Below are 20,776 nucleotides of genomic sequence, written 5' to 3' on the forward strand. Positions count from 1 at the left end.
TTGACCAGGATGGTCTCGATCTCTTGACCTCGTGATCCACCCGCCTCGGCCTCCCAAAGTGCTGGGATTACAGGCGTGAGCCACCGCGCCCGGCTATATATATTTTTTAAATGCCATCTTTGTCCTGGTAATTTAAGGTAACATCTTATATACTATATTTCTGTTTCCACTTGGGTGTATTTCTAGACTTTCTTTATATTTCATTGGTGTGTGCATGCAACAGCGCCCCATAGTTTTTTTGTTTGTTTTTTGAGATGGAGTTTTGCTCTTGTTGGCCAGGATGGAGTGTAGTGGCATGATCTTGGCTCACTGCAGCCTTTGCCTCCCGGGTTCAAGTGATTCTCCTGCATCAGCCTCCCAATTAGCTCTGATTACAAGCATGCACCGCCATGCCTGGCTAATTTTATATTTTCAATGGAAGCGGGGTTTCACCCTGTTGAACAGGCTGTTCTTGAACTCCTGGCCTCAAGTGATCCGCCCACCTCTGCCTCTCAAAGTGCTGGGATTACAGGCATGAGCCACCTTGCCCAGCCAACATAGCTTTAATTATAGAAACTTTCTTGTTGTTTTAATATCTAGTAAGGCTAGAATCCCCCCTCCTTTTTAAAAAATTATTTTCTTAGCTATTTTTGCATGTTTATTTTTCAATTTGAATATATAATTGTGGAGCTTTATTAAAAAGCTCATTGATACTTTTATTGTAATCACATTAAATGTGAAAACTGACAGGTTTATCATGTTGAGACATCCTAATGAAAAACAAGGGACATCTTTCCATTTGTTAAAGTTTGCTTGTATATCTTTCAGAGATTTTTTTTTTTTTTTGGTACAGGTTTTGGAACATTTCCTGTTAAGTTTATTTCTATGTATTTTATCTTTCTGGTTGCTATTGTAAATGGGTTTCTTTCCCCATTATATATTTTCATTGGTTATTATTTCATATACATGAATGCTATTCACTTTTGCATATTAGTTTTATATCCTGGTATATAGCTGAATTCTTTTATTATTTGAGTTACATCATTTGAAAATAGAGATCATCTTGTTTTTTATTATTACCAAAGCATAGATTTCTCCTGTGTATTACATTGGGTACTACCTTCAGAACAATGTTAGCTAGTAGTGAACATTTCCTGGCTTTAGTGGAAATGCCTATAATATTTCTGAACTAAGATGCTGGCTTGGCTTTGGACCAAGATATATTTCATGATGTTAAAGAAGTATCCATACATACTTATTTTCTCAAGACTTTTCATTAGGAATGGTTGTTGATTTTTTTTTTTTTTTTTTGAGATAGAGTCTCACTCTGTCACCCAGGCCGTAGTGCAGTGGTGTGATCTTGGCTCACTGCAACCTCTGTCTCCTTGGTTCAAGCGATTCTCGTACCTCAGCCTCCCAAGTAGCTGGGATTACAGGTGCATACCACCACACCCGGCTAATAGTTGTTGAATGTTGTTGGCAGCTTTTTCAGTATCTATGCCAGCAATAGGTTTCCTGATAGTATATCATCTTTGCATTCGAGTTGTAAGTCCAGCTTTGTCATTTTATACTACTTCGCTTGCTAATATTTTACTACTATATTTGCATTTTTTCTTTTTTTTTGGAGATGGAGTTTCGATCTTGTTGCTCAGGCTGGAGTGCAAGGCATGTTCTTGGCTCACTGCAACCTCCATCTCCCAGGGTTCAAGCAATTCTCCTGCCTCAGCCTCCTGAGTAGCTGGGATTACAGGTGCATGCCACCATGCCTGGCAAATTTTGTATTTTTAATAGAGACAGGGTTTTACCATGTTGGTCAGGCTGGTCTCAAACTCCTGATTTCAGGTGATCCACCCACCTTAGCCTCCCAAAGTGCTGGGATTACAGGTGTGAGCCACCGCGCCCAGCTCTTTTTGCATTCTTTTTTTTTTTTAGATGGAGTCTCTGTCACCCAGACTGGAGTGCAGTGGCATGATCTCTGCTCACTGCAGCCTCCACCTCCTGGGTTCAAGCAATTCTCCCTGCCTTGGCTTCCTGAGTAGGTGGGATTACAGGCACCAGCCACCACACCTGGCTATTTTTTTTTTTTTTTTTTAGTAGAGACGCACTTTTGCCATATTGGCCATGCTGATCTTGAACTCCTGACCTCAGGTGATCTGCCTGCCTTGGCCTCCCAAAGTGCTGCGATTACAGGTGTGAGCCACTGCGCCCAGCCTCTTATTCATGTCTTAATCTATGAAAATGTCTAGGTCTGGTGCTTTCTTATGTGTATTTTTTTTCTCTGTATATAGAAATTAGTCTGTTTCAGCTTTTAATCTGTACTGGGATTGATTTTAGTAAATATATAAGAAATTATTCATTCTCTAGACTTCTAAATTTATTTGCAATAGAGCTGTATAAAATTTCTTTTGTTTTTAACAGCTTTATTTAGGTATAATTTAATTACCATAAATTTCACCCATTCTAAGTATAACAGTTCATAATTTTTAGTAAATTTAGATTATGCAACCATCACCACAATTGGATATTAGAATGTTTCCATTACCCTCAAATTATTCTCTCACACTTGTTTTAAATTAATCTCTGATTCACTCCAAGCCGTCAGTAATTAGTAATCTGTTTTTGTCTCTATAAATTGCCTTTATTCTAGACATTTAATATAAATGAAGCCATGCAAAAAGGTAGTCCTTTATTTCTGGCACCTTCCACTTAATGTTTTTTAGAGTCATCCATGTTGTATGTATCAGTAGTTTATTACTTTTTGTTGAGCAATAGTATTCAATCATTGTATGGATATACCATCTTATGTTTACTTACCAGTAGATGGACATTTAGATTGTTTATAGTTTTTGGCTATTAGAATACCACCACTGGACATTCACGTACTTCTCTTTGTGTGGGCATATATTGTCATTTTCCTTGGTTAGATTCCCAGGAGTAGAATTGTGAGGTAGTACGGTAAATTTAATTTCTTAAGGAACTGGCAAACTTTTTTCAACATAATTGCACCATTTTATTTCCAGCAAAGTGTGAGGGTTCTAGTTTCTCCACATTTTTGCCAACATTTGGTATTATCTATATTTTATATTTTATTTTTTTGAGATGGAGTCTCACTCTGTCACCCAGGCTGGAGTGCACTGGCACAATCTCAGCTCATTGCAACCTCCACCTCCTGGGTTCAAGTGATTGAGTCTCCTGCCTCAGCCTCCTGAGTAGCTGGGATTATAGGCATGCACCACCATGCCCAGGTAATTTTTGTATTTTTAGTAGAGAAGGGGTTTCACCATATTGGCCAGGCTGATCTTGAACTCCTGACCTCAAGTTATCCACCTGCCTCGGCCTCCCAAAGTTCTGGAATGACAGCCATCAGCCACCATGTACAGTATATTTTAATTAATTGTTATTCTAGAGCCTTTTTTCTTAAAAAAAATTTTTTTTTTTGAGACGGAGTTTTGCTCTTGTTGACCAGGCCTGAGTGCAATGGCATAATCTCAGCTCACTGCAACCTCCGCCTCCCAGGTTCAAGTGATTCTCCAGCCTTGCATCCTGAGTAGCTGGGATTACAGGCATGACCCACCATGCCTGGCTAACTTTGTATTTTTCGTAGAGATGGGGTCTCGCCATGTTGGCCAGGCTGGTCTCAAATTCTGACCTCAGGTGACCCACTTGCCCCAGCCTCCCAAAGTGCTGGAATTACAGGCATGAGTCACCAGGGACGGCTATTCTAGTGCTTTTAATTTGTAGCTTCAATTTCCATTTCTTCAGTGACTGATGGTGTTGAGACTCTTTTTATGTGCTATTGGCCGTTCATATATCTTCCTTGCAGACAAATCTATTGCCCATTATTAAATTGGGGTTTAATCTTATTAAGTTGTAAGAGTTTACATATTTTTTGATAAAGTCCTTTATCAGATATATGACTTGTAAGTATTCTGTCCCAGTCTTTTTGTTTTCTCAGTTTTGCCTTTGGAAGCACAAAATTCTTTGTTTTGTAAGTCCAGTTTGTCATTTTTTCTTCTTCCAGCTGATTGCTCTATTGATTTCAGCAGTGCCCTGGAGCATAAATTATTCCATACAATATACCAATCAAATTTGGACTCATTTGAAGAAATAGTTCTCAAGGTCACTGAAATTTGTGGTGACCCCAGCTGGCTTTTTTCCTGGTTCCTTCAGGCAAAGTAGCTGGCCTACAGTTTAGCCTACATGTTTAATGACACTATGAGTCTTCTCCCAGTTGCCTTTTTGCGACAGCCTCCACTGTTTTGAGAGCATCCTTAGGGTTGAACTTCCTACACTCTGTTGCAAATGAAGTCAGTGCCTTTGGAAAGGGATTAGGAACTATCTGTTTTATGGTCGGCTTCTCCCTCACTCTCTGCAAGGAAAATCTCTGAGTCAGAGCTTAAGCTGGGAGTGGGGACAATGGCATGCTACTTTCTGTGTGTCATCCTTGCTATAAGAAATGAGTGCTAGGTAAGGAGAGTGACAGTAACCTTAGGTCTTCTTGGCTTGCCTCTTTCTTCATGAAACCACCACTTTACTAGCAGGGTCAAGTGGTCAGGGGCCCTATATTCTCAGGACACCACACCAAACTCGGACTTCCCAACCCATAAATGGGATCTGGGAAGGCGATGGGAGCCTCTATCATCTATTGACTGCACTCACCTCAGCAACAGGTAACTGGGGACAGGATGTGAAATGCTGGCATCCTGCTCCTCCTAGGATGCTAGCCCTTGATTGATAGCTGGAGGGAGAAGGAGCCCTGTGTTCTGGCTGTACCAACAGGAGTGGAATCTCCATCTTGCTAAGTTGGGAAGTGGGAGGATGGGAGTGGTCCTCAGTTCAAATACCACAAACTCTTGCTGTTTTTCCTAAGTTATAGATTTTCTTAAGTAAATATTTATTCATTTGCTGCACGTCCCTGGGACCAGTTATAGAGACTTTAAATGCTTGTTTCTTTTGAAAAATAACTTTCACCAATTATGCTGGGGTGCAGGTCCATGAAGCCCCTCCCTTTCACTTTTATTGATAAAAGTGTTTATGATTTTTCCTTTGTTTATGCCATTTAAGTATTCCATTGTCAAAAGGTAAAATTACAACAAATTTAAAGACCTTAATTGGTTTTTACATGCAATTCTAGAATCAGGCAACACTCCATTCTATAAAATAGAATGAGTGTTCTGAGGAGGTTGGTTTTATAGACAGAAAAGGATAGAGGAAAGCAGAAGCAGAAAACAAAAAGTGGATCGATCATTGCAAAGTTACTTTTCTTGTAACAGTTAAAGCAGAGGGGACTTCCTTATCATGCCAGCTAGGACTGGTCTGCTTGGGGACTTGGCTATATCTCAGTCCAGATTTCTTGAAAGGCCAGAAAACTTAGTTTTAGTTTGGTGATGTGGAACTTAGCATGATCAACCCCATTTTGGTTTGATCTGTTGGGTCTAGTACAGGAGCTCAGTCCAAAACAATGGTTTTCTATACATTTTACTTACCACCATGGATTATAATATGAAATATTTCCCTCATCATTATTTTTCAGAAAGTCCATTCCCTTTTCAACTAAGAGTTGTTTAGTAGGTTTTAAAATTTACAGATGGAAGAACCTATTTGGTTTTATAGTTTAATTTTAGAATTGTCTTTTTATTGCATTATGATAAGAGCATGTTGTGTGTAATGTTCCTACTTTAAGAACACAATGATTTTTTTGTGTGTGCCTTAGTATAATCAACTTTTGTACATTTTCAATGTGTGCTCAAGAAGAATGTTTCTATTACCAAGGTTGGTGTATATCCAAAATAACTACATTATTGATTATGCTCTTTAATCTGTTGTCCTCTTGGCCTGTTTTTTAGTCAGAATGGTATATTAATTAATATTATACCATTATTAATCTTGTATTATTAATTTGTTTCTATGTCTTTTTGCATCTCCTTTAGTTTCTGACTTAGGTGGTAGCTTAATTGTTTCATAGTTATTCATAACTTACATCTTCATTGTGAAATGTGGCCATTTTGGCCTAAATTCTGCCTAATTAGAAATAGTTTCACATAAATTTGCAGTCAGTTTAGTTGTTCACTTAAAATTACGTTAATACAGTATAAAAACAGTGAAACAAATTTGATTTTTCCTATGCCTTACTCTTATTTCCTAAAATCAAAAAAGACTTTTTTATTTACACTCAGTAGTCGCAAAAGATCTACCTGTGGATTCACTGGAAGGAGAAGATTTTGAGAAGGAATTCTCATTTCTGAACAACCTCCTAAGTTCTGGTTCTTCAAGTACTAGTGAATTTACCCAAGAATGCCAGACTGCCTTTTGGAGCCCCAGTGCCAGTCTCACGTCCCAAGAGCCTTCCATGGGGTCTGAGCCCCTTGTTCATTCTTCTCAATTCCTTCCTTCACAACTCTTTGACCTTGGCTTTCATGCGGCTGGAGCGTTCAACAGTAAGTGTCTATGAAACATTTGGACACATGAGCTTTACTTTATGAGCAAAACTGTGTGCTTATTGATGCTAGAATCAACAAGATTGATTTTAATGTCAGCACTGTTAGATAAAATCTGCAGTCCACCAATCAACTGGAAAAACATTAGTCACCTCTGGAATCTGTCAACAGACTGAAGCAAGGGTTGCTTCCCTCCCACCTTCACCAGACCCCATGTTTTCTTCACTGATTTTCCCAGGTGTCTGATTTAAAACACTTGACCTGCTAATTACTCGTACCTAGGGCAGGCAATACTGTTTCTTCCATCAAGTAAAACTTGGTGTGTTCAGAGTTAACAAGACAAAGGAACAGCTCTGGAGGCTGGTTCCAGGACAGCCTTCTGGGCAAGGCAGCAGGAGAGAGTCCACCATCCTGTGTCCAATCCTGCACCTTGGGGGTCACTTTGTTTCCCACATCCATATTGGTTACCAAATCCTGTCAGTTCTGTTTCTGAAACCTGTCTCAAATGTCCCACTACTCTCTGCCTCCACACCAGAGCCATTTAGAGCCTCATTTGGTTTCCTAGGTTACTGTGAGTTTCTAACAGGTCTCCAACCCCCAGTTCACCCTCCACACTTCCTCCACACTTCTCTCTCCAAGCAGCAGATTCTGATGTCAGTACCGGCTTACACTTTTAAAATGAAACACCATAGTTTCCAGGATAAAACCTGCCTATGTTGCATTTCCACCCATAATTCCTATCTCCTCTTAAAGTGAAGAAAGAATACTTGCCATTTTCCGACGTCACACTGAGCGCTCCAGAGCCCTCTGATGCATCTAACTGTGCTTGTGTTGTTGATTCTGCTTATGATGTTCAGTAATGGAGCCTGGACGTGGGCCTGAGTATTAGATCCCAATTCAGCGTTTTTTCCATGATTGTCAGTCCTTGAAGTCTTCCTCAGTGCTGCCAAATGGAAATGGTTTCTCCTTCCTCTGGCCTACCATGGTGCTTTGCTTTATCTATTTTCATGGCTCTAATCCTACTTTATCTTGCCTGACATCCCAGTCTCTCACATCCCAGTAGATTTTAACCCCTGGATGGGGGGGATCCCACACAGCATCTAGCAGTGTCTTAATGCATTGTATTAAATATTGACATACATACTTTATCTGCAAGCATCCCAAGGCATGATGTGTGGAATGAGTCATCTTTGTGCTATCTCTGACAGTAGCATGCAGTTAGCTCAGTTAATAAACTAAATATCAGCCGGGATTACGCCTGTAATCCCAGCACTTTGGGAGGCCAAGGCGGGCGGATCTCGAGGTCAAGAGATCAAGACCATCCTGGCCAACATCGTGAAACCCCATCTCTACTAAAAATGGAAAAATTAGCTGGGTGTGGTGGCGTGCACCTGTAGTCCCAGCTACTTGGGAGACTGAGGCAGGAGAATCGCTTGAACCTAGGAGGCGGAGGTTGCAGTGAGCTGAGATTGCACCACTGCACTCCAGCCTGGAGACAGGGTGAGACTTTGTCTCAAAAAACAAAAAACCTAAATGTCAGTTAAATCACTCAGTAAGAATTTATTGAATAGACTAACGGTAAGAATGGACAATATTATTTGATAAAGAGGCACTCTATCTGGGATAATTCAGGTATTTTGCTACAGTAAAATCTTTAAAAAATATTTATTCTTGTGTGGAATATCAATGGCCCAGTAGCTATAAAGATTTACAAACTGATTCATTCTCCACTATCACCTCCTCCCTCTTCCTCCATAACTTGCCATGTCTCTAGCAGTGCTAAACTTTTAGTTTCTGGCAATGTAATATCAACAATATTTTTTCACCACTCAAAATATGTGCTCTCATCCCTACCTGCAGACAGACAGGATATTCCCATTTAGTAGCTGAAGCATTTGAAACCCACAGTATTTGAGTAACTTGCTCAAGGTCATCAGACAGTTTCAATAGTTAAGGCAGGAGCAAAATCTGCCTCCTGCTTCTTTGTATAGAACTCTACCAGTCTTTCCTTTATATCTACTTCTCTCATGTATGAAGTAGACCAGGAAAGTGAGCTTCCCAGAGAGCTAAAAGATCTGTGTTTGAGGAACCTTATCTACATTGGGCCTCAGATGATCTTTTCTATAAAAGGAAGGGATTAGGCAGGATTATCTAAGTTCCTTTCTAGTGCTGTGCCTTAATCATAGCATAAATGGTTTTTTATGTTGTAGCAAACATTTCTCCATGTTCTCATAGAGTATTCATGACATGTTTTAATTACAAAGAATTGTCATTTTATACACAATAATCTACCTGATTCCTTATTGTTTTTACATGTTCATTAATACAGATAGTACTGCAAAAAAAAATCATGTATGTACTTTTTCCTTCAGCTAAATTATTTCCTTAAGATGAATTTCTGGGAATTGGATCACTGAGTCCAAGGGTATAAACATATTTATAGGTTTAAACATTCCAATTATCAGACCTGTTCCTTTTCTTCTTGACTCTTTAGAACTTCTTCCTATATATTCTGCATTTCAATTATTTTTTTTAAATCCCATATATTTATTTCAAAACCACTTTGAAAAATGTAAAGAAGTCAGATCCAACTCTTTCTGAAACTAAGATGATTAAAATATAAGACTATAGATAAATTTTCAGTGTTTTATACCTCTTATACTATAGAATCTTACCCAGGTACAAAGACTGGAGGACTTAGATATTTTTACCTTTTCTTGTTTTTCTGATGCTACTTCCTATTTGATTAACAATGGACAATTTTTACTTCCTTTCTCTAGGCTGGGTCTCCCAAGAGGAATCAGAGTTTCGTCTTTCTGATAGCCAGCCAGTGCCTTCACAGAGTCCAAAGAAATTAACAAGATGTAAGTTATTTACATATTCTTTACCATTGCTTTAAGAATCAGCTGAATTCAAATAAATTTACAAAAGGATCACATTATATTGTTTTCACCTCACTGTCCAGAAAAATCATTTAATAATGAGTTATTATTCAAATGAAAGCTGTACTGCCTATCCCTCACTGTGAAAAGCATTGAATAGAAATTGTGAGCTTGGGGCCAGGTGCAGTGGTTTATGCCTGTAATCCTAGACTTTAGGGGGCCAAGGTCGGCGGACTGCCTCATGTTAAGAGTTGGAGAACAGCCTGGACAATGTGGTGAAACCCTGTCTCTACTAAAATACAAAAACAAAAAAATTGCCAGTTGCGGCTGCTCACGCCTATAATCCCAACACTTTGGGAGGCTGAGGCAGGTGGATCACTTGAGGTCAGGAGTTTGAGATCAGCCTGGCCAACATGGTGAAACTCCATCTCTACTAAAAATACAAAAATTGGCCAGGCATGGTGGTACGTGCCTGTAATCCGCGCTACTCAGGAAGCTGGGGCAGGAGAATCACTTGAACCTGGGAGGCAGAGGTTACAGTGAGACAAGATTGTGCCACTGCACTCACTCCAGCCTGGGTAACAGAGCAAGACTCTTGGCTCCACCAAAAAAAAAAAAAGGAAAGAAAAAAAATTTGAGCTTTGGAAAGCGTACTACATTTTTTATTCTTAAATTTTGTTAGTTTGTGTTAAGGGTTGTTGGTAATGAATATAAACTTAGGGATACAAGATGCTTTCTGATTACATGATGGCTGTTGACAAAGAATGCATTCAAGCACTTAAGTTGGTTACCATATTAACCATTTTTAAGTGTACAGTTCAGTAGTATTAAGCATGTTCATACTGCTATGAAACATATCTTCAGAACTTTTTCATCTTGTAAATCTGAAACTCTATACCCATTAGACAACTCCATCTCCTAATTCCATAGTAACAACCATTCCACTTTGTCTGAGTTTGATTACTTTAGATAGCTCATACAACTGGAATAATGCAGTATTTGGCTTTTTTGTGACTGGCATATTTCATTTAGCATAATGTCCTCAAGGTTCATCCTGTAGCAAGTGACCAGATTTCCTTCCTTTTTAAGACTGAATAATACTCCATTTGGTAGATATAACACAACTGGTTATCTATTCATCCATGGATCACATTTTTTATAAACAGCCTACTGAGATATAATTCACTCCCTCTACTGGTCTTCAATACTCTGCTGTAAACAAGAGTTCTCTCTTATCCTCATTTATCTATTTATTATCGATATAGATTCATATATTTTTTCTTTTATTTTTTTGGAGACAGTCGCCCAGGCTGGAATGCAGTGGCACGATCTCGGCTTACTGCATCCTCTGCCTCCCAGGTTCAAGCAATTCTCCGGCCTCATGCCTCAACTGCAGGTGTGCACCACCATGCCTGGCTAATTTTTGTATTTTTAGTAGAGATGGGGTTTCACTGTGTTGGCCAGGCTGGTCTCGACCTCCTGACCTCAAGTGATCCACCCATCTCAGCCTCCCAAAGTGTGGGGGTTACAGGCGTGAGTCACTTGACCTGGCTTGATTCTTTGGTTTATAATCACCAGTGGTTTTATAATCACCAGTGGTTTTAAAATATTCTTTGGTTCAGTGGTTTATAATCACCACTGAACTTACTGATCTTGGTGCTCACATTGTTCCTGTGTTGGCCAGTGGGAGCCCTTTCAGGCTGACTTCAGAATCCTTGTCATATCAATATTTTTTAATTTTGAAATAATTTCAAATTTATAGAAAGACTACAGAAGTTAATACAAAATACTACTATACATTCTTCACTTAGGTTTCCAAAATGTTACCATGTTTGCTTTACATTCATATTCTGTCTCTTCCTCACCCCCCCATTATATCATACAAATTGATTCTGAACTGAAATAGTTTAAGTAGCAGACATGATGCCCCTTTGCCACTAACTATTCATTGTCTATTTCCTAAAAACAAGGAAATTCTTTTGCATAATTACAGTACAACAGTCAAAATCAGGAAATTAACGTTTCCATAGGACCATTATCTACTGTAGACCTTTTCGGTTTGTCAATTATCCCACTAAAGTCTCAATTTCATTTTTAGTTTTTCATAGTCTAGGATCCAAGCCAGTATCACACACTGCATTTAATTAAGTCTCTTTAGTCTCTTTTAATCTGGAACAGTTCCTCAATCTTTATGTCTCATGACCTTGACATTTTGCAGTATACAGATCTTTTATTTTGAACATTCCTTGAATTTGGGTTTAGCTGATGTTTTTTTATAATTAGACTGAGGTTATGCACTTTGCCAGTGCCACTGGTGCAGGAATGGTGTTGTGCCTTCTTAGTAAATCCTATCAGGAGGTGCATGTCTATTTTGTTTCACTCCTGGCGATGTTAACCTTGATCACTTGGTTATGGTGGTGTCTGCATGTTTCTCCACTACAAAGTTAGTACTGTGTTTTTCCCTTTGTAATTAGTAAGTATCTTGTGGGAAGTGTTTTGAAATATTGTAAATTGTTTATTTTTACTAAGTTTTGCCCACATTTAGCATTTACTGATAATTCTTGCATGAAACATTTATTACTGTGGTTGCTGCCAAATGGCAATTTTCTATTTTCTAATTCCCTCTGTATTTATGAGTTAGTGTTCTACTGTATGTGAAAGCTTTCCCTTGTTCCCTACTTATTTACTTATTCATTGATATCTACCAGTATGGACTTCTGAAATCTATTTTATTCTTCCCAGTACTTTGAGGTCAGCCAGTAGGGGAATCCCTCAATTCCAAGCAAATCACAGATTTACATTGGCAGGTTCAGAATACAGCCATTCCCCAGGGATTCAGAGTACTTATAATTACACTTTTTAAAAACCAGCTAAAGGCCAGGCATGGCAGCTCATGCCTGTAATCCCAGCACTTTGGGAGGCCAAGGCAGGTGGATTACTATGTCAGGAGTTTGAATAAAAATGCAAATATTAGCCAAATATGGTGCTGCACACCTGTAGTCCCAGCTATTCAGGAAGCTGAGGCAGGCGAATCGCTTGAAATGAGGGGGCAGAGGTTGCAGTGAGCCAAGATCATGCCACTGCACTCCACCTTGGGCAACAGAGTGAGACTCCAGCTCAAAAAAAAAAAAACAGGTAAAACAAGTTGTGCTTAATCATTTAAAAGACACTATAAGTAAATTTCAGAAATGAACACAAAAAAAACAAAGGCAGTATTACCTGTAATTCTTGAGGCTGATTTTTGAAGAGAAATTTAGGGAAAAAAGAAAAGCTCTCACCAAGAAGGTCCAATAAAACTAAACTTAAGAATTCTAATAAAATTGAATTTTTTTTTTTTCTTTTTTGAGACAGAGTCATGCTCTGTCACCCAGGCTGGAGTGCAGTGGCACAATCTAGGTTCACTGCAACCTCCACCTCCCGGATTCATGCAATTGTCCTGCCTCAGCCTCCTAAGTAGCTGGGACTACAGGCACACCATGATACCCAGGAGCAATAATTTTTGTATTTTTTGGTAGAGACGGATATTCACCATGTTGTCCAGGCTGGTCTCAAACTCCTGACCTCAAGTGATCCACCTGCCTTGGCCTCCTGAAGTGCTGGGATTACAGAGGTGAATGACTATGTTAAAATCAAAAATTGTAACAACTTAAATATTTTTTTGGCCAGGCACCTTGATTCATGCATGTAATCCCAGCACTTTGGGAGGCTGAGGCAGGTGAGTCACAAGATAAGGAGTTCGAGACCAGCCTGGCCAAGATGGTGAAACCCCATCTCTACTAAAAATACAAAAATTGGCCGGGCGCGGTGGCTCAAGCCTGTAATCCCAGCACTGTGGGAGGCCGAGGCAGGTGGATCACGAGGTCAAGAGATCCAGACCATCCTGGTCAGCATGGTGAAACCCCGTCTCTACTAAAAATACAAAAAATTAGCTGGGCATGGTGGCACGTGCCTGTAATCCCAGCTACTCAGGAGGCTGAGGCAGGAGAATTGCCTGAACCCAGGAGGCGGAGGTTGCGGTGAGCCGAGATCGCGCCATTGCACTCCAGCCTGGGTAACAAAGAGCGAAACTCCGTCTCAAAAAAAAAAAAAAAAAAAAAAAAAATACAAAAATTACCCGGTACAGTGGCAGGTGTCTACAATCCCAGCTATTCGGGAGGCTGGGGCACTTGAACCGGGGAGGTGGAGGTTGCAGTGACCCAAGATCGAGCTCCAGCCTGGGAGACAGACTCCATCTAAAACACACAAAAAATTATTTCATTAAGAGCCCCACTTCATTAGTCATTAAGGAAGTGCAAATTAAAAGGAAAATGTAATCCAAGACCTACCTACTACAATAGCTAAAATGAAACAGAAAAGAACGTCTGTAATTGACAAAAAGATGTTAAAGAACTAGAATCTCGGAGAGAGATCCAAGATGGCCAATTAGCAGCAGCTCAGGATTATAGCTCCCAGTGAAGGCACAGGGAGTGAGTGGACGCCAGACTTCCAGACGAATTTTTGTTGCCTACGGACCAGGAGATTCCCAGCAGAGGAGCCCCACGGGTTGCCGGCGCAACGCCGCTGTTTTGCCAGCGTCCTGGCATGGCAGTTCTCAGTGCCGAGTATGTGGGATTGGGTGCTCTTTTAGTTGGCGTTTGGAGCTCTGGGAAGGCAGAGTCGCCCATTCAGCTGACTGAAAAGGGGACTGAAGCCGGGAGCCAGACTGGGAGATTCCCAGGCAGAAAAGCGCCATGAATCTCAGAGCCGCTGTTTTAGCTGGTGCGGTCGCTGCACGGGAAGATCCTGGTGCCTTTTTGGTGGGTGACTGGGGTACCTGGGAGAGAATCGACCGTTCAACTAGGAAAAGAAAAAAAGGGGGCTCCGAGGTGGGGAGCCAGGTGATTGGGCTCCGCTGGTCCCACCCCCACAAAAAAACAGCAATTGGAAACGCTCATCGTTGAGAGTTTCACAGCAAGCACAGCTGAACCCGGGAAGGTCCAGCTCTGTTGGGGAGGGGCGTCCGCCGAAGGAAAACAAACAGAAATAACATCACCACCACCAAGCTGGACATCCACTCTTTGAGACCCAATCTGAAAGTCAGCAATTACAAAGATGACAGGTGGATAAATCCACAAAGATGGGAAGAAACCAGTGCAAAAAGGCTGAAAACATCTGAAATCAGAATGCCTCTCCTCCTTCAGGGGATCACAGCTCCTCATCAGCAAGGGAACAAGGCCTGATGGAGAATGAGTATAATGAATTGTCAGAATCAGGCTTCAGAAGGTGGATAATGAGAAACTTCTGTGAGCTAAAAGAACATGTACTAACCCAATGCAAAGAAACTAAGAACCTTGAAAAAAGGTTTGATGAAATGCTAACGAGAATAGACAATTTAGAGAGGAATATAAGTGAATTAATGGAGCTGAAAAACACAACACGAGAACTTCGCGAAGTATGCACACGTTTTAACAGTCAAATTGATCAAGCAGAAGAAAGGATATCAGAGGTTGAAGACCAACTCAATGAAATAAAACGAGAAGACAAGATTAGAGAAAAAAGGGTAAAAAGGAATGAGCAAAGTCTCCAAGAAATGTGGGACTATGTGAAAAGACCTAATCTACGTTTGATAGGTGTACCTGAATGTGATGAAGAGAATCAATCCAAGCTGGAAAATATTCTTCAGGATATTATTCAGGAAAACTTTCCCAACCTAGCAAGGCAGGACAATATTCAACTCCAGCTAATACAGAGAACACCACAAAGATATTCCTCAAGAGCAACTCCAATGCACATAATCGTCAGATTCACCAGGGTTGAAATGAAGGAGAAAATTCTAAGGGCACCAGAGATAAAGGTCAGGTTACCCACAAAGGGAAGCCTATCAGACTCATAATAGATCTCTCAGCAGAAACCCTATAAGCCAGAAGAGAGTTGGGGCCAATATTCAACATCCTTAAAGAAAAGAGCTTTTAACCCAGAATTTCATATCCAGCCAAAATAAGCTTCATAAGCAAAGGAAAAATAAAATCTTTTGTGAACAAGCAAGCACTCAGAGATTTCATCACCACCAGGCCTGCTTTAAAAGAGCTTCTGAAAGAAGCTCTACACATAGAAAGGAACGACCCATATCAGCCATTCCAAAAATATACCAAAAGGCAAAGTGCATCAACATAATAAAGAATTTACATCAACTAATGGGCAAAACAGCCAGCTAGCATCAAATGGCAGTATTAAACTCACATATATTATTATTAATCCTAAATTTAAATCGACTAAATGCCCCAATCAAAAGACACAGACAGGCAAATTGGATAAAAAGCCAAAACCCATCGATATGCTGCATCCATACCCATCTCAAATGCAGGGATACACAAAGATTCAAAACAAAGGGATGGAGGAAGATTTACCAACCAAATGGAGAGCAAAAATAAATAAATTTAAAAAAAGCAGGAGTTGCAATTCTCGCCTCTGATAAAATAGACTTTAAAGCAACAAAGATCAAAAGAGGTAAAGAAGGACATTACATAATGGTAAAAGGATCAATGCAATAAGAAGAGCTAACGATCCTAAATATATACACACCCAATACAGGAGCACCCAGATACATAAGACAAGTTCTTAATGACTTATAAAGAGACTTAGACTCCCACACAATAATAGTGGGCGACTTTAACATCACATTAATATTAGACAGATCAAGACAGAAAATTAACAAGGATATCCAGGACTTGAACTCAGACCCGGAACAAGTAAACTTAATAAACATTTATAGAACTCTCCACCCCAAATCCACAAAACATACATTCTTATCAGTACCACATCACACCTACTCTAAAAGTGACTACATAATTGGAAGTGAATCACTCCTTAGTAATTGCATAGCATTTCACAGGTTTAAATGAAATATTGGTTGGCTGCTTGTTTGTTACTTTCCTCCCTTATTCCTTCCTGTCTGCATTGTTAAGCACAATTATTAGTATAAAAGAGGTTTTCAATACCCATTTTTGGACTGCATTCTAGCCTGGGCAATAAAGCAAGACTCCCGTTCTCCCTCTTTCTCTTCCTCTTTCTTTCTCTCTTCATTCTTTTTTTTCTCTTTTTTCCCTAAAAAAAAAAACAAACAAAAAAAAAAAACAAAAGAAGAACTAGAATCTCAAAAACTGCTTCTAAGAGTCTAAATAGGTAATAGCCATTTGGAAAACTGGCAGTTTCTACTCAACTGGAACATACATACACCCTGTGACCAAACAATTCCACTTCTAAGTACATATCCAACAGAAACACATCTATCCATTAACTAAAATATATGCTAACAAACGTTACTGTGATACTGTTAATAATACACCAGAATGGGACTTACCCCAGCATTCCCTGGGGTTGGGGGTGTGAATAGTGACTGGAAGGGTGTCAATCAAGGGTGCCATGCATGAGGGGAGCTTCGGAGGAGTGGGCACATTCTATTTCTTTTTCTTTTTTTGAGATAGTGCCTCACTCTGTTACCCAGGGTGGAGTTCAGTGGCACAATCTTGGTACACTGCAACCTTTGCCTCCCTGGTTCAAGCAATTCTCTTGCCTCAGTCTCCTGAGTAGCTGGGATTACAGGTGTGCACCACCACGCCCAGTTGTTTTTTTTTGTTTTTTGTTTTTTTTTTTTTTTTGTGTGTGTGTGTGTGTGTGTTTTAGTACAGATGGGGTTTCACCATTTTGGCCAGGCTGGTCTCAAACTCCTGACCTCAGGTGATCCGCCAGCCTTGGCCTCCCAAAGTGGTTAAATTACCAGCATGAGCCACCAACCCAGCCACATTCTATTTCTTGATGTTGATATTGTTTATGAGTGTATTTACTCTATGAAAATTATGCTTAATTTGGGTTTTTTCTCTCTGCATAGAATTCATTTTCTGCTTGTTACAAGAATCTCTGGAGGCAGGAATAGTGTACACAACGAGAGCCCCTATAAAAGATGTAACTGACAGACCTTTATTTCCCATTGTGACCAATGAATATAAAACTGTCTTACATATGCATGATGCTGTACAATATTTATATACTTTTCAGGACTCTTCAACAGCTGTATGAAGGAGGTCAGATATTATCTTAGTGACATCTATTCTTCTGGTATAATGACTAATGGTGACTCTGTTTACCCTCAAGCATCCTGATTTAATGATGAATTGTATGGTTACTACATTACAGATGAGGAGACAAGAGCCCTGAGGTTAAATTACTTGCTCAGTATTTCTCATTTAGTAGGTGTACACCCAGGACTCAAAGCCATATTTTGTGCGGGTATCACTGATTCTACCTCAGGGTACTCAGAAACAGAACTGGACCCACACTGAGTGAAGCCTTTCACTCTGCCCTGATCCTTGGGGCTTTGGGTCCCCACATCCCAAACCCCAGCCCTCTGGTCTGTGGTGAGTGTTACCACGATGTGTGAAAGAGGACTGCCCGTGGGACTGCATTCCACCCTCCACACTGTCACTCTGGATTCATGTCCAGTTCTTAGATTGTCCTCTGGGTCTCCACCCTGCTTTCTAGACTCCTTGGCTTCCAAGGTCCTAGACTTCTGAGATGACCCACTGTCTGTGCCACTATGCATTCTTGTTTAGTCCCAGCCCTCTGACCAAATAGACATTCTTGAATATCTGCCACAATGCAAATTTTAGAATCTAGAGAAATAAAATTTTCCATCTCCTTAAGGAGGTATGAGGGATGTGATGAACAAGCTGTACCTGAGATACAATGCATACTGTAAAAGGCGTATATCAAAACATTTTAAAGTGCACATGGAAAAGACAAAACAACTGTAAACCAAAATGACAATGTTGGCTGTGCTAATGTGGTAAGATTAGGCAGACCTTGTTCCTTATGTCTAGTATGTTTGTAATACCACTTTTATAATAAACATAAATCAACTTGGAGCAGTGTTTACAAATGTCATTTCTTACTTGATATGAACAAGTTTACTTTTAATTTTAAATCTCATCTGAGTCTTCTATAAGTGAACTTAAATGTTCTATAAAGACTATAGTATTGCTTGCCTTTTCACTTTTAATTCAATTCCTTTCTCAGAGCAGCATACAATTATTTAAATATAGGAGGCTCAGCAAAGCACAAGTTATCTGCATTTGCCTTTCAAAATTATCCTAAATCAGAAACAGTGGTTCACGCCTATAATCCCAGTGTTCTCAGAGGCTGAGGTGGGAGAATCACTTGAGCCCAGGAGTTCCAGACAAGTCTGGGCAACATAGGGAGACCCCAGTTTCTACGAGGGGAAAAAAAAGTCTTAAAGGAACTATAATTGATAGATTATTATTATTTTTGAGGACGGAAGCTGGAGTGCAGTGGCGTGATCTCTGCTCACTGCCAGGTTCAAGTGATTCTCCTGCCTCAGCCTCCCCAGTAGCTGGGACTAGGGGCATGCACCACCACGCCCAGCTAATTTTTGTATTTTTAGTAGAGACCGGATTTCGCCATGTTGGCCAAGCTGATCTTGACCTTTTGACTTCGTGATTTGCCTGCCTCGCCCTCCCAAAGTGCTGGGATTACTGGCGTGAGCCACCACACCTGGCCCAGTTTTCTTAATTCAAAAGAAGCACCTAATTCAAAATCATAAATGTGGTACAAAAACATGATTTCAAAACTGAAACTCTTTAATGTGTTTTTTTTCTTTTTTAATAGCCACCAACAATGGTAACCAAGACATGTCAGCCTGGTTCAATCTATTTGCAGACTTGGATCCACTTTCAAACCCAGATGCTATTGGACATTCAGATGATGAACTTCTTAATGCTTGACTGAAGTTATAATGTCACTTCAACGGCCTTGAGATATCAATTTTGCAACATATTTCCTTTGTGGAAAGGAGTTTATATTGTAACCCACACACAAAAACATGGTGTTTCTGAATATAACACCTGTCAGCCAACTTTAGACAGATGGCAAAGACCACATTTGAATAGGTTAAGTACATCTTTCATATCTTGGATTTGCAGCTGTTAGTACTATGTGGAAAATATTAGAAACTATGGAGTCTGCAATATTTAGATACTGGAATTTATGTCAAAATAACGGCTAGGAATAATTGTCAATATGGAGTTGAGTTTATTTCTTTGGAAACCCTTTTATCTTTAAGTTGCCTTGCTGGCTGTGAGATAAAAATTTTATATGTGGATAAAAAAGATAGCATGTAAATTGGGTAGTAGTTTGGGGTCAGTTTTTGAATGACATAGTGGCAGGGAGTATTTTCTGTTTTAGAAAATAGCATTAGAACCAGATCAGCTTTGTTTTGGGTTAGAGAGGTAAAATAAGATTTGAGAACTCAGTTTGCTTTAATGAAATCACAAAGAAAATTTGCTACTTGTTTTTTTTCATTTGGAGGCTAAAATGTAATGTTTTTTTATTAACACAAAATAATGGACACTTCCTACATTATTAAATCTTCAAGGGGAAGTAGCAGGGTAATTAATTTGCTAAGCCCATTCTCTGTAGAAACAGAAAAATCTATCTTCCCGTCTCCTAAACCTCAGAATGCATAGTAATACTTAAGACTTGGGCAAGTATCTTCAGACCCACTCTTTCATACACTTGCTATATATTATTATGCTATTATGCAGTATTTATATTATTCCTGAAAATAAAATGGGGGGGGGGGAGAATATTCCCTAAGCAACTGTCAGTAGTAGTCCTGAAATACCTCAAAATTTCTATCTGAATGAGGGAGACACTTATGAACATCTTATCCTTACATATATTTGTATATTTTGTGACATAATTTAACCCAGAATACTTTGTGGCAGAGATACAGAAAGCTCTGTGTGATCAATAAGGGAGTGTCTCATTTTTCTACTTCCCTCTTTCTGTGGGTGACATCATCTGAGGCTCTATTTGATTATTAAGCAAAATCTGTTACCCCTACAGGGTTTAGAACCTAAGTATTAGAGGGGAAGTCTATTTAATGGAAGTTAGTGTAAGCTGATAAAAACAGAGCTACTGTACACACATGTCAATCACTCAATTTCCTGTCCTTTTTCTTAGCCACCCTTTAATTTTGAAGCAGTTTCCCAAGTGTTTTATTTTTGTCATCCAGTCCGTTGCATTTCCATAAGATGACGTTTTGGGCCGGGCGTGGTGGCTCAAGCCTGTAATCCCAGCACTGTGGGAGGCCGAGGCAGGTGGATCACGAGGTCAAGAGATCCAGACCATCCTGGTCAGCATGGTGAAACCCCATCTCTACTAAAAATACAAAAAATTAGCTGGGCATGGTGGCACGTGCCTGTAATCCCAGCTACTCAGGAGGCTGAGGCAGGAGAATTGCCTGAACCCGGGAGGCGGAGGTTGCGGTGAGCCGAGATCGCGCCATGGCACTCCAGCCTGGGTAACAAGAGCGAAACTCCGTCTCAAAAAAAAAAAAAAAAAAAAAAAAGATGACGTTTTGACTAAATTATTCACCGTGGTTTCCATGTGCTCTTAGTCCTATTCTAAACATGCTTACTTAGA

General features: G+C 39.9%; 1 protein-coding gene across 5 annotated transcripts in view; it reads left to right on the top strand.

The window, feature by feature from the left end:
* ICA1L (islet cell autoantigen 1 like) overlaps positions 1–20,385 on the top strand; it is a 73,191-nt gene extending 52,806 nt beyond the window's left edge. For 4 of the 5 annotated variants that reach the window (XM_032278623.1, XM_032278624.1, XM_032278625.1 and 1 more), the window contains exons 11-13: positions 6,156–6,416; positions 9,197–9,280; positions 18,959–19,249. In XM_032278623.1, coding sequence (XP_032134514.1) covers positions 6,156–6,416; positions 9,197–9,280; positions 18,959–19,074 — 461 coding nt within the window. In that variant the 3' untranslated portion in view covers positions 19,075–19,249. Of the gene's footprint in view, positions 1–6,155; positions 6,417–9,196; positions 9,281–18,958 lie in introns of all 5 variants that reach the window. The other variant, XM_032278627.1, reaches the window with a different exon arrangement.
* The last annotated feature ends 391 nt before the right edge of the window (positions 20,386–20,776 follow it).

Source organism: Sapajus apella, unplaced genomic scaffold (genome assembly GCF_009761245.1).
Source record: "Sapajus apella isolate SASKATOON/1434 unplaced genomic scaffold, GSC_monkey_1.0 scaffold10, whole genome shotgun sequence".
In the NCBI taxonomy this organism is placed as follows: domain Eukaryota; kingdom Metazoa; phylum Chordata; class Mammalia; order Primates; family Cebidae; genus Sapajus; species Sapajus apella.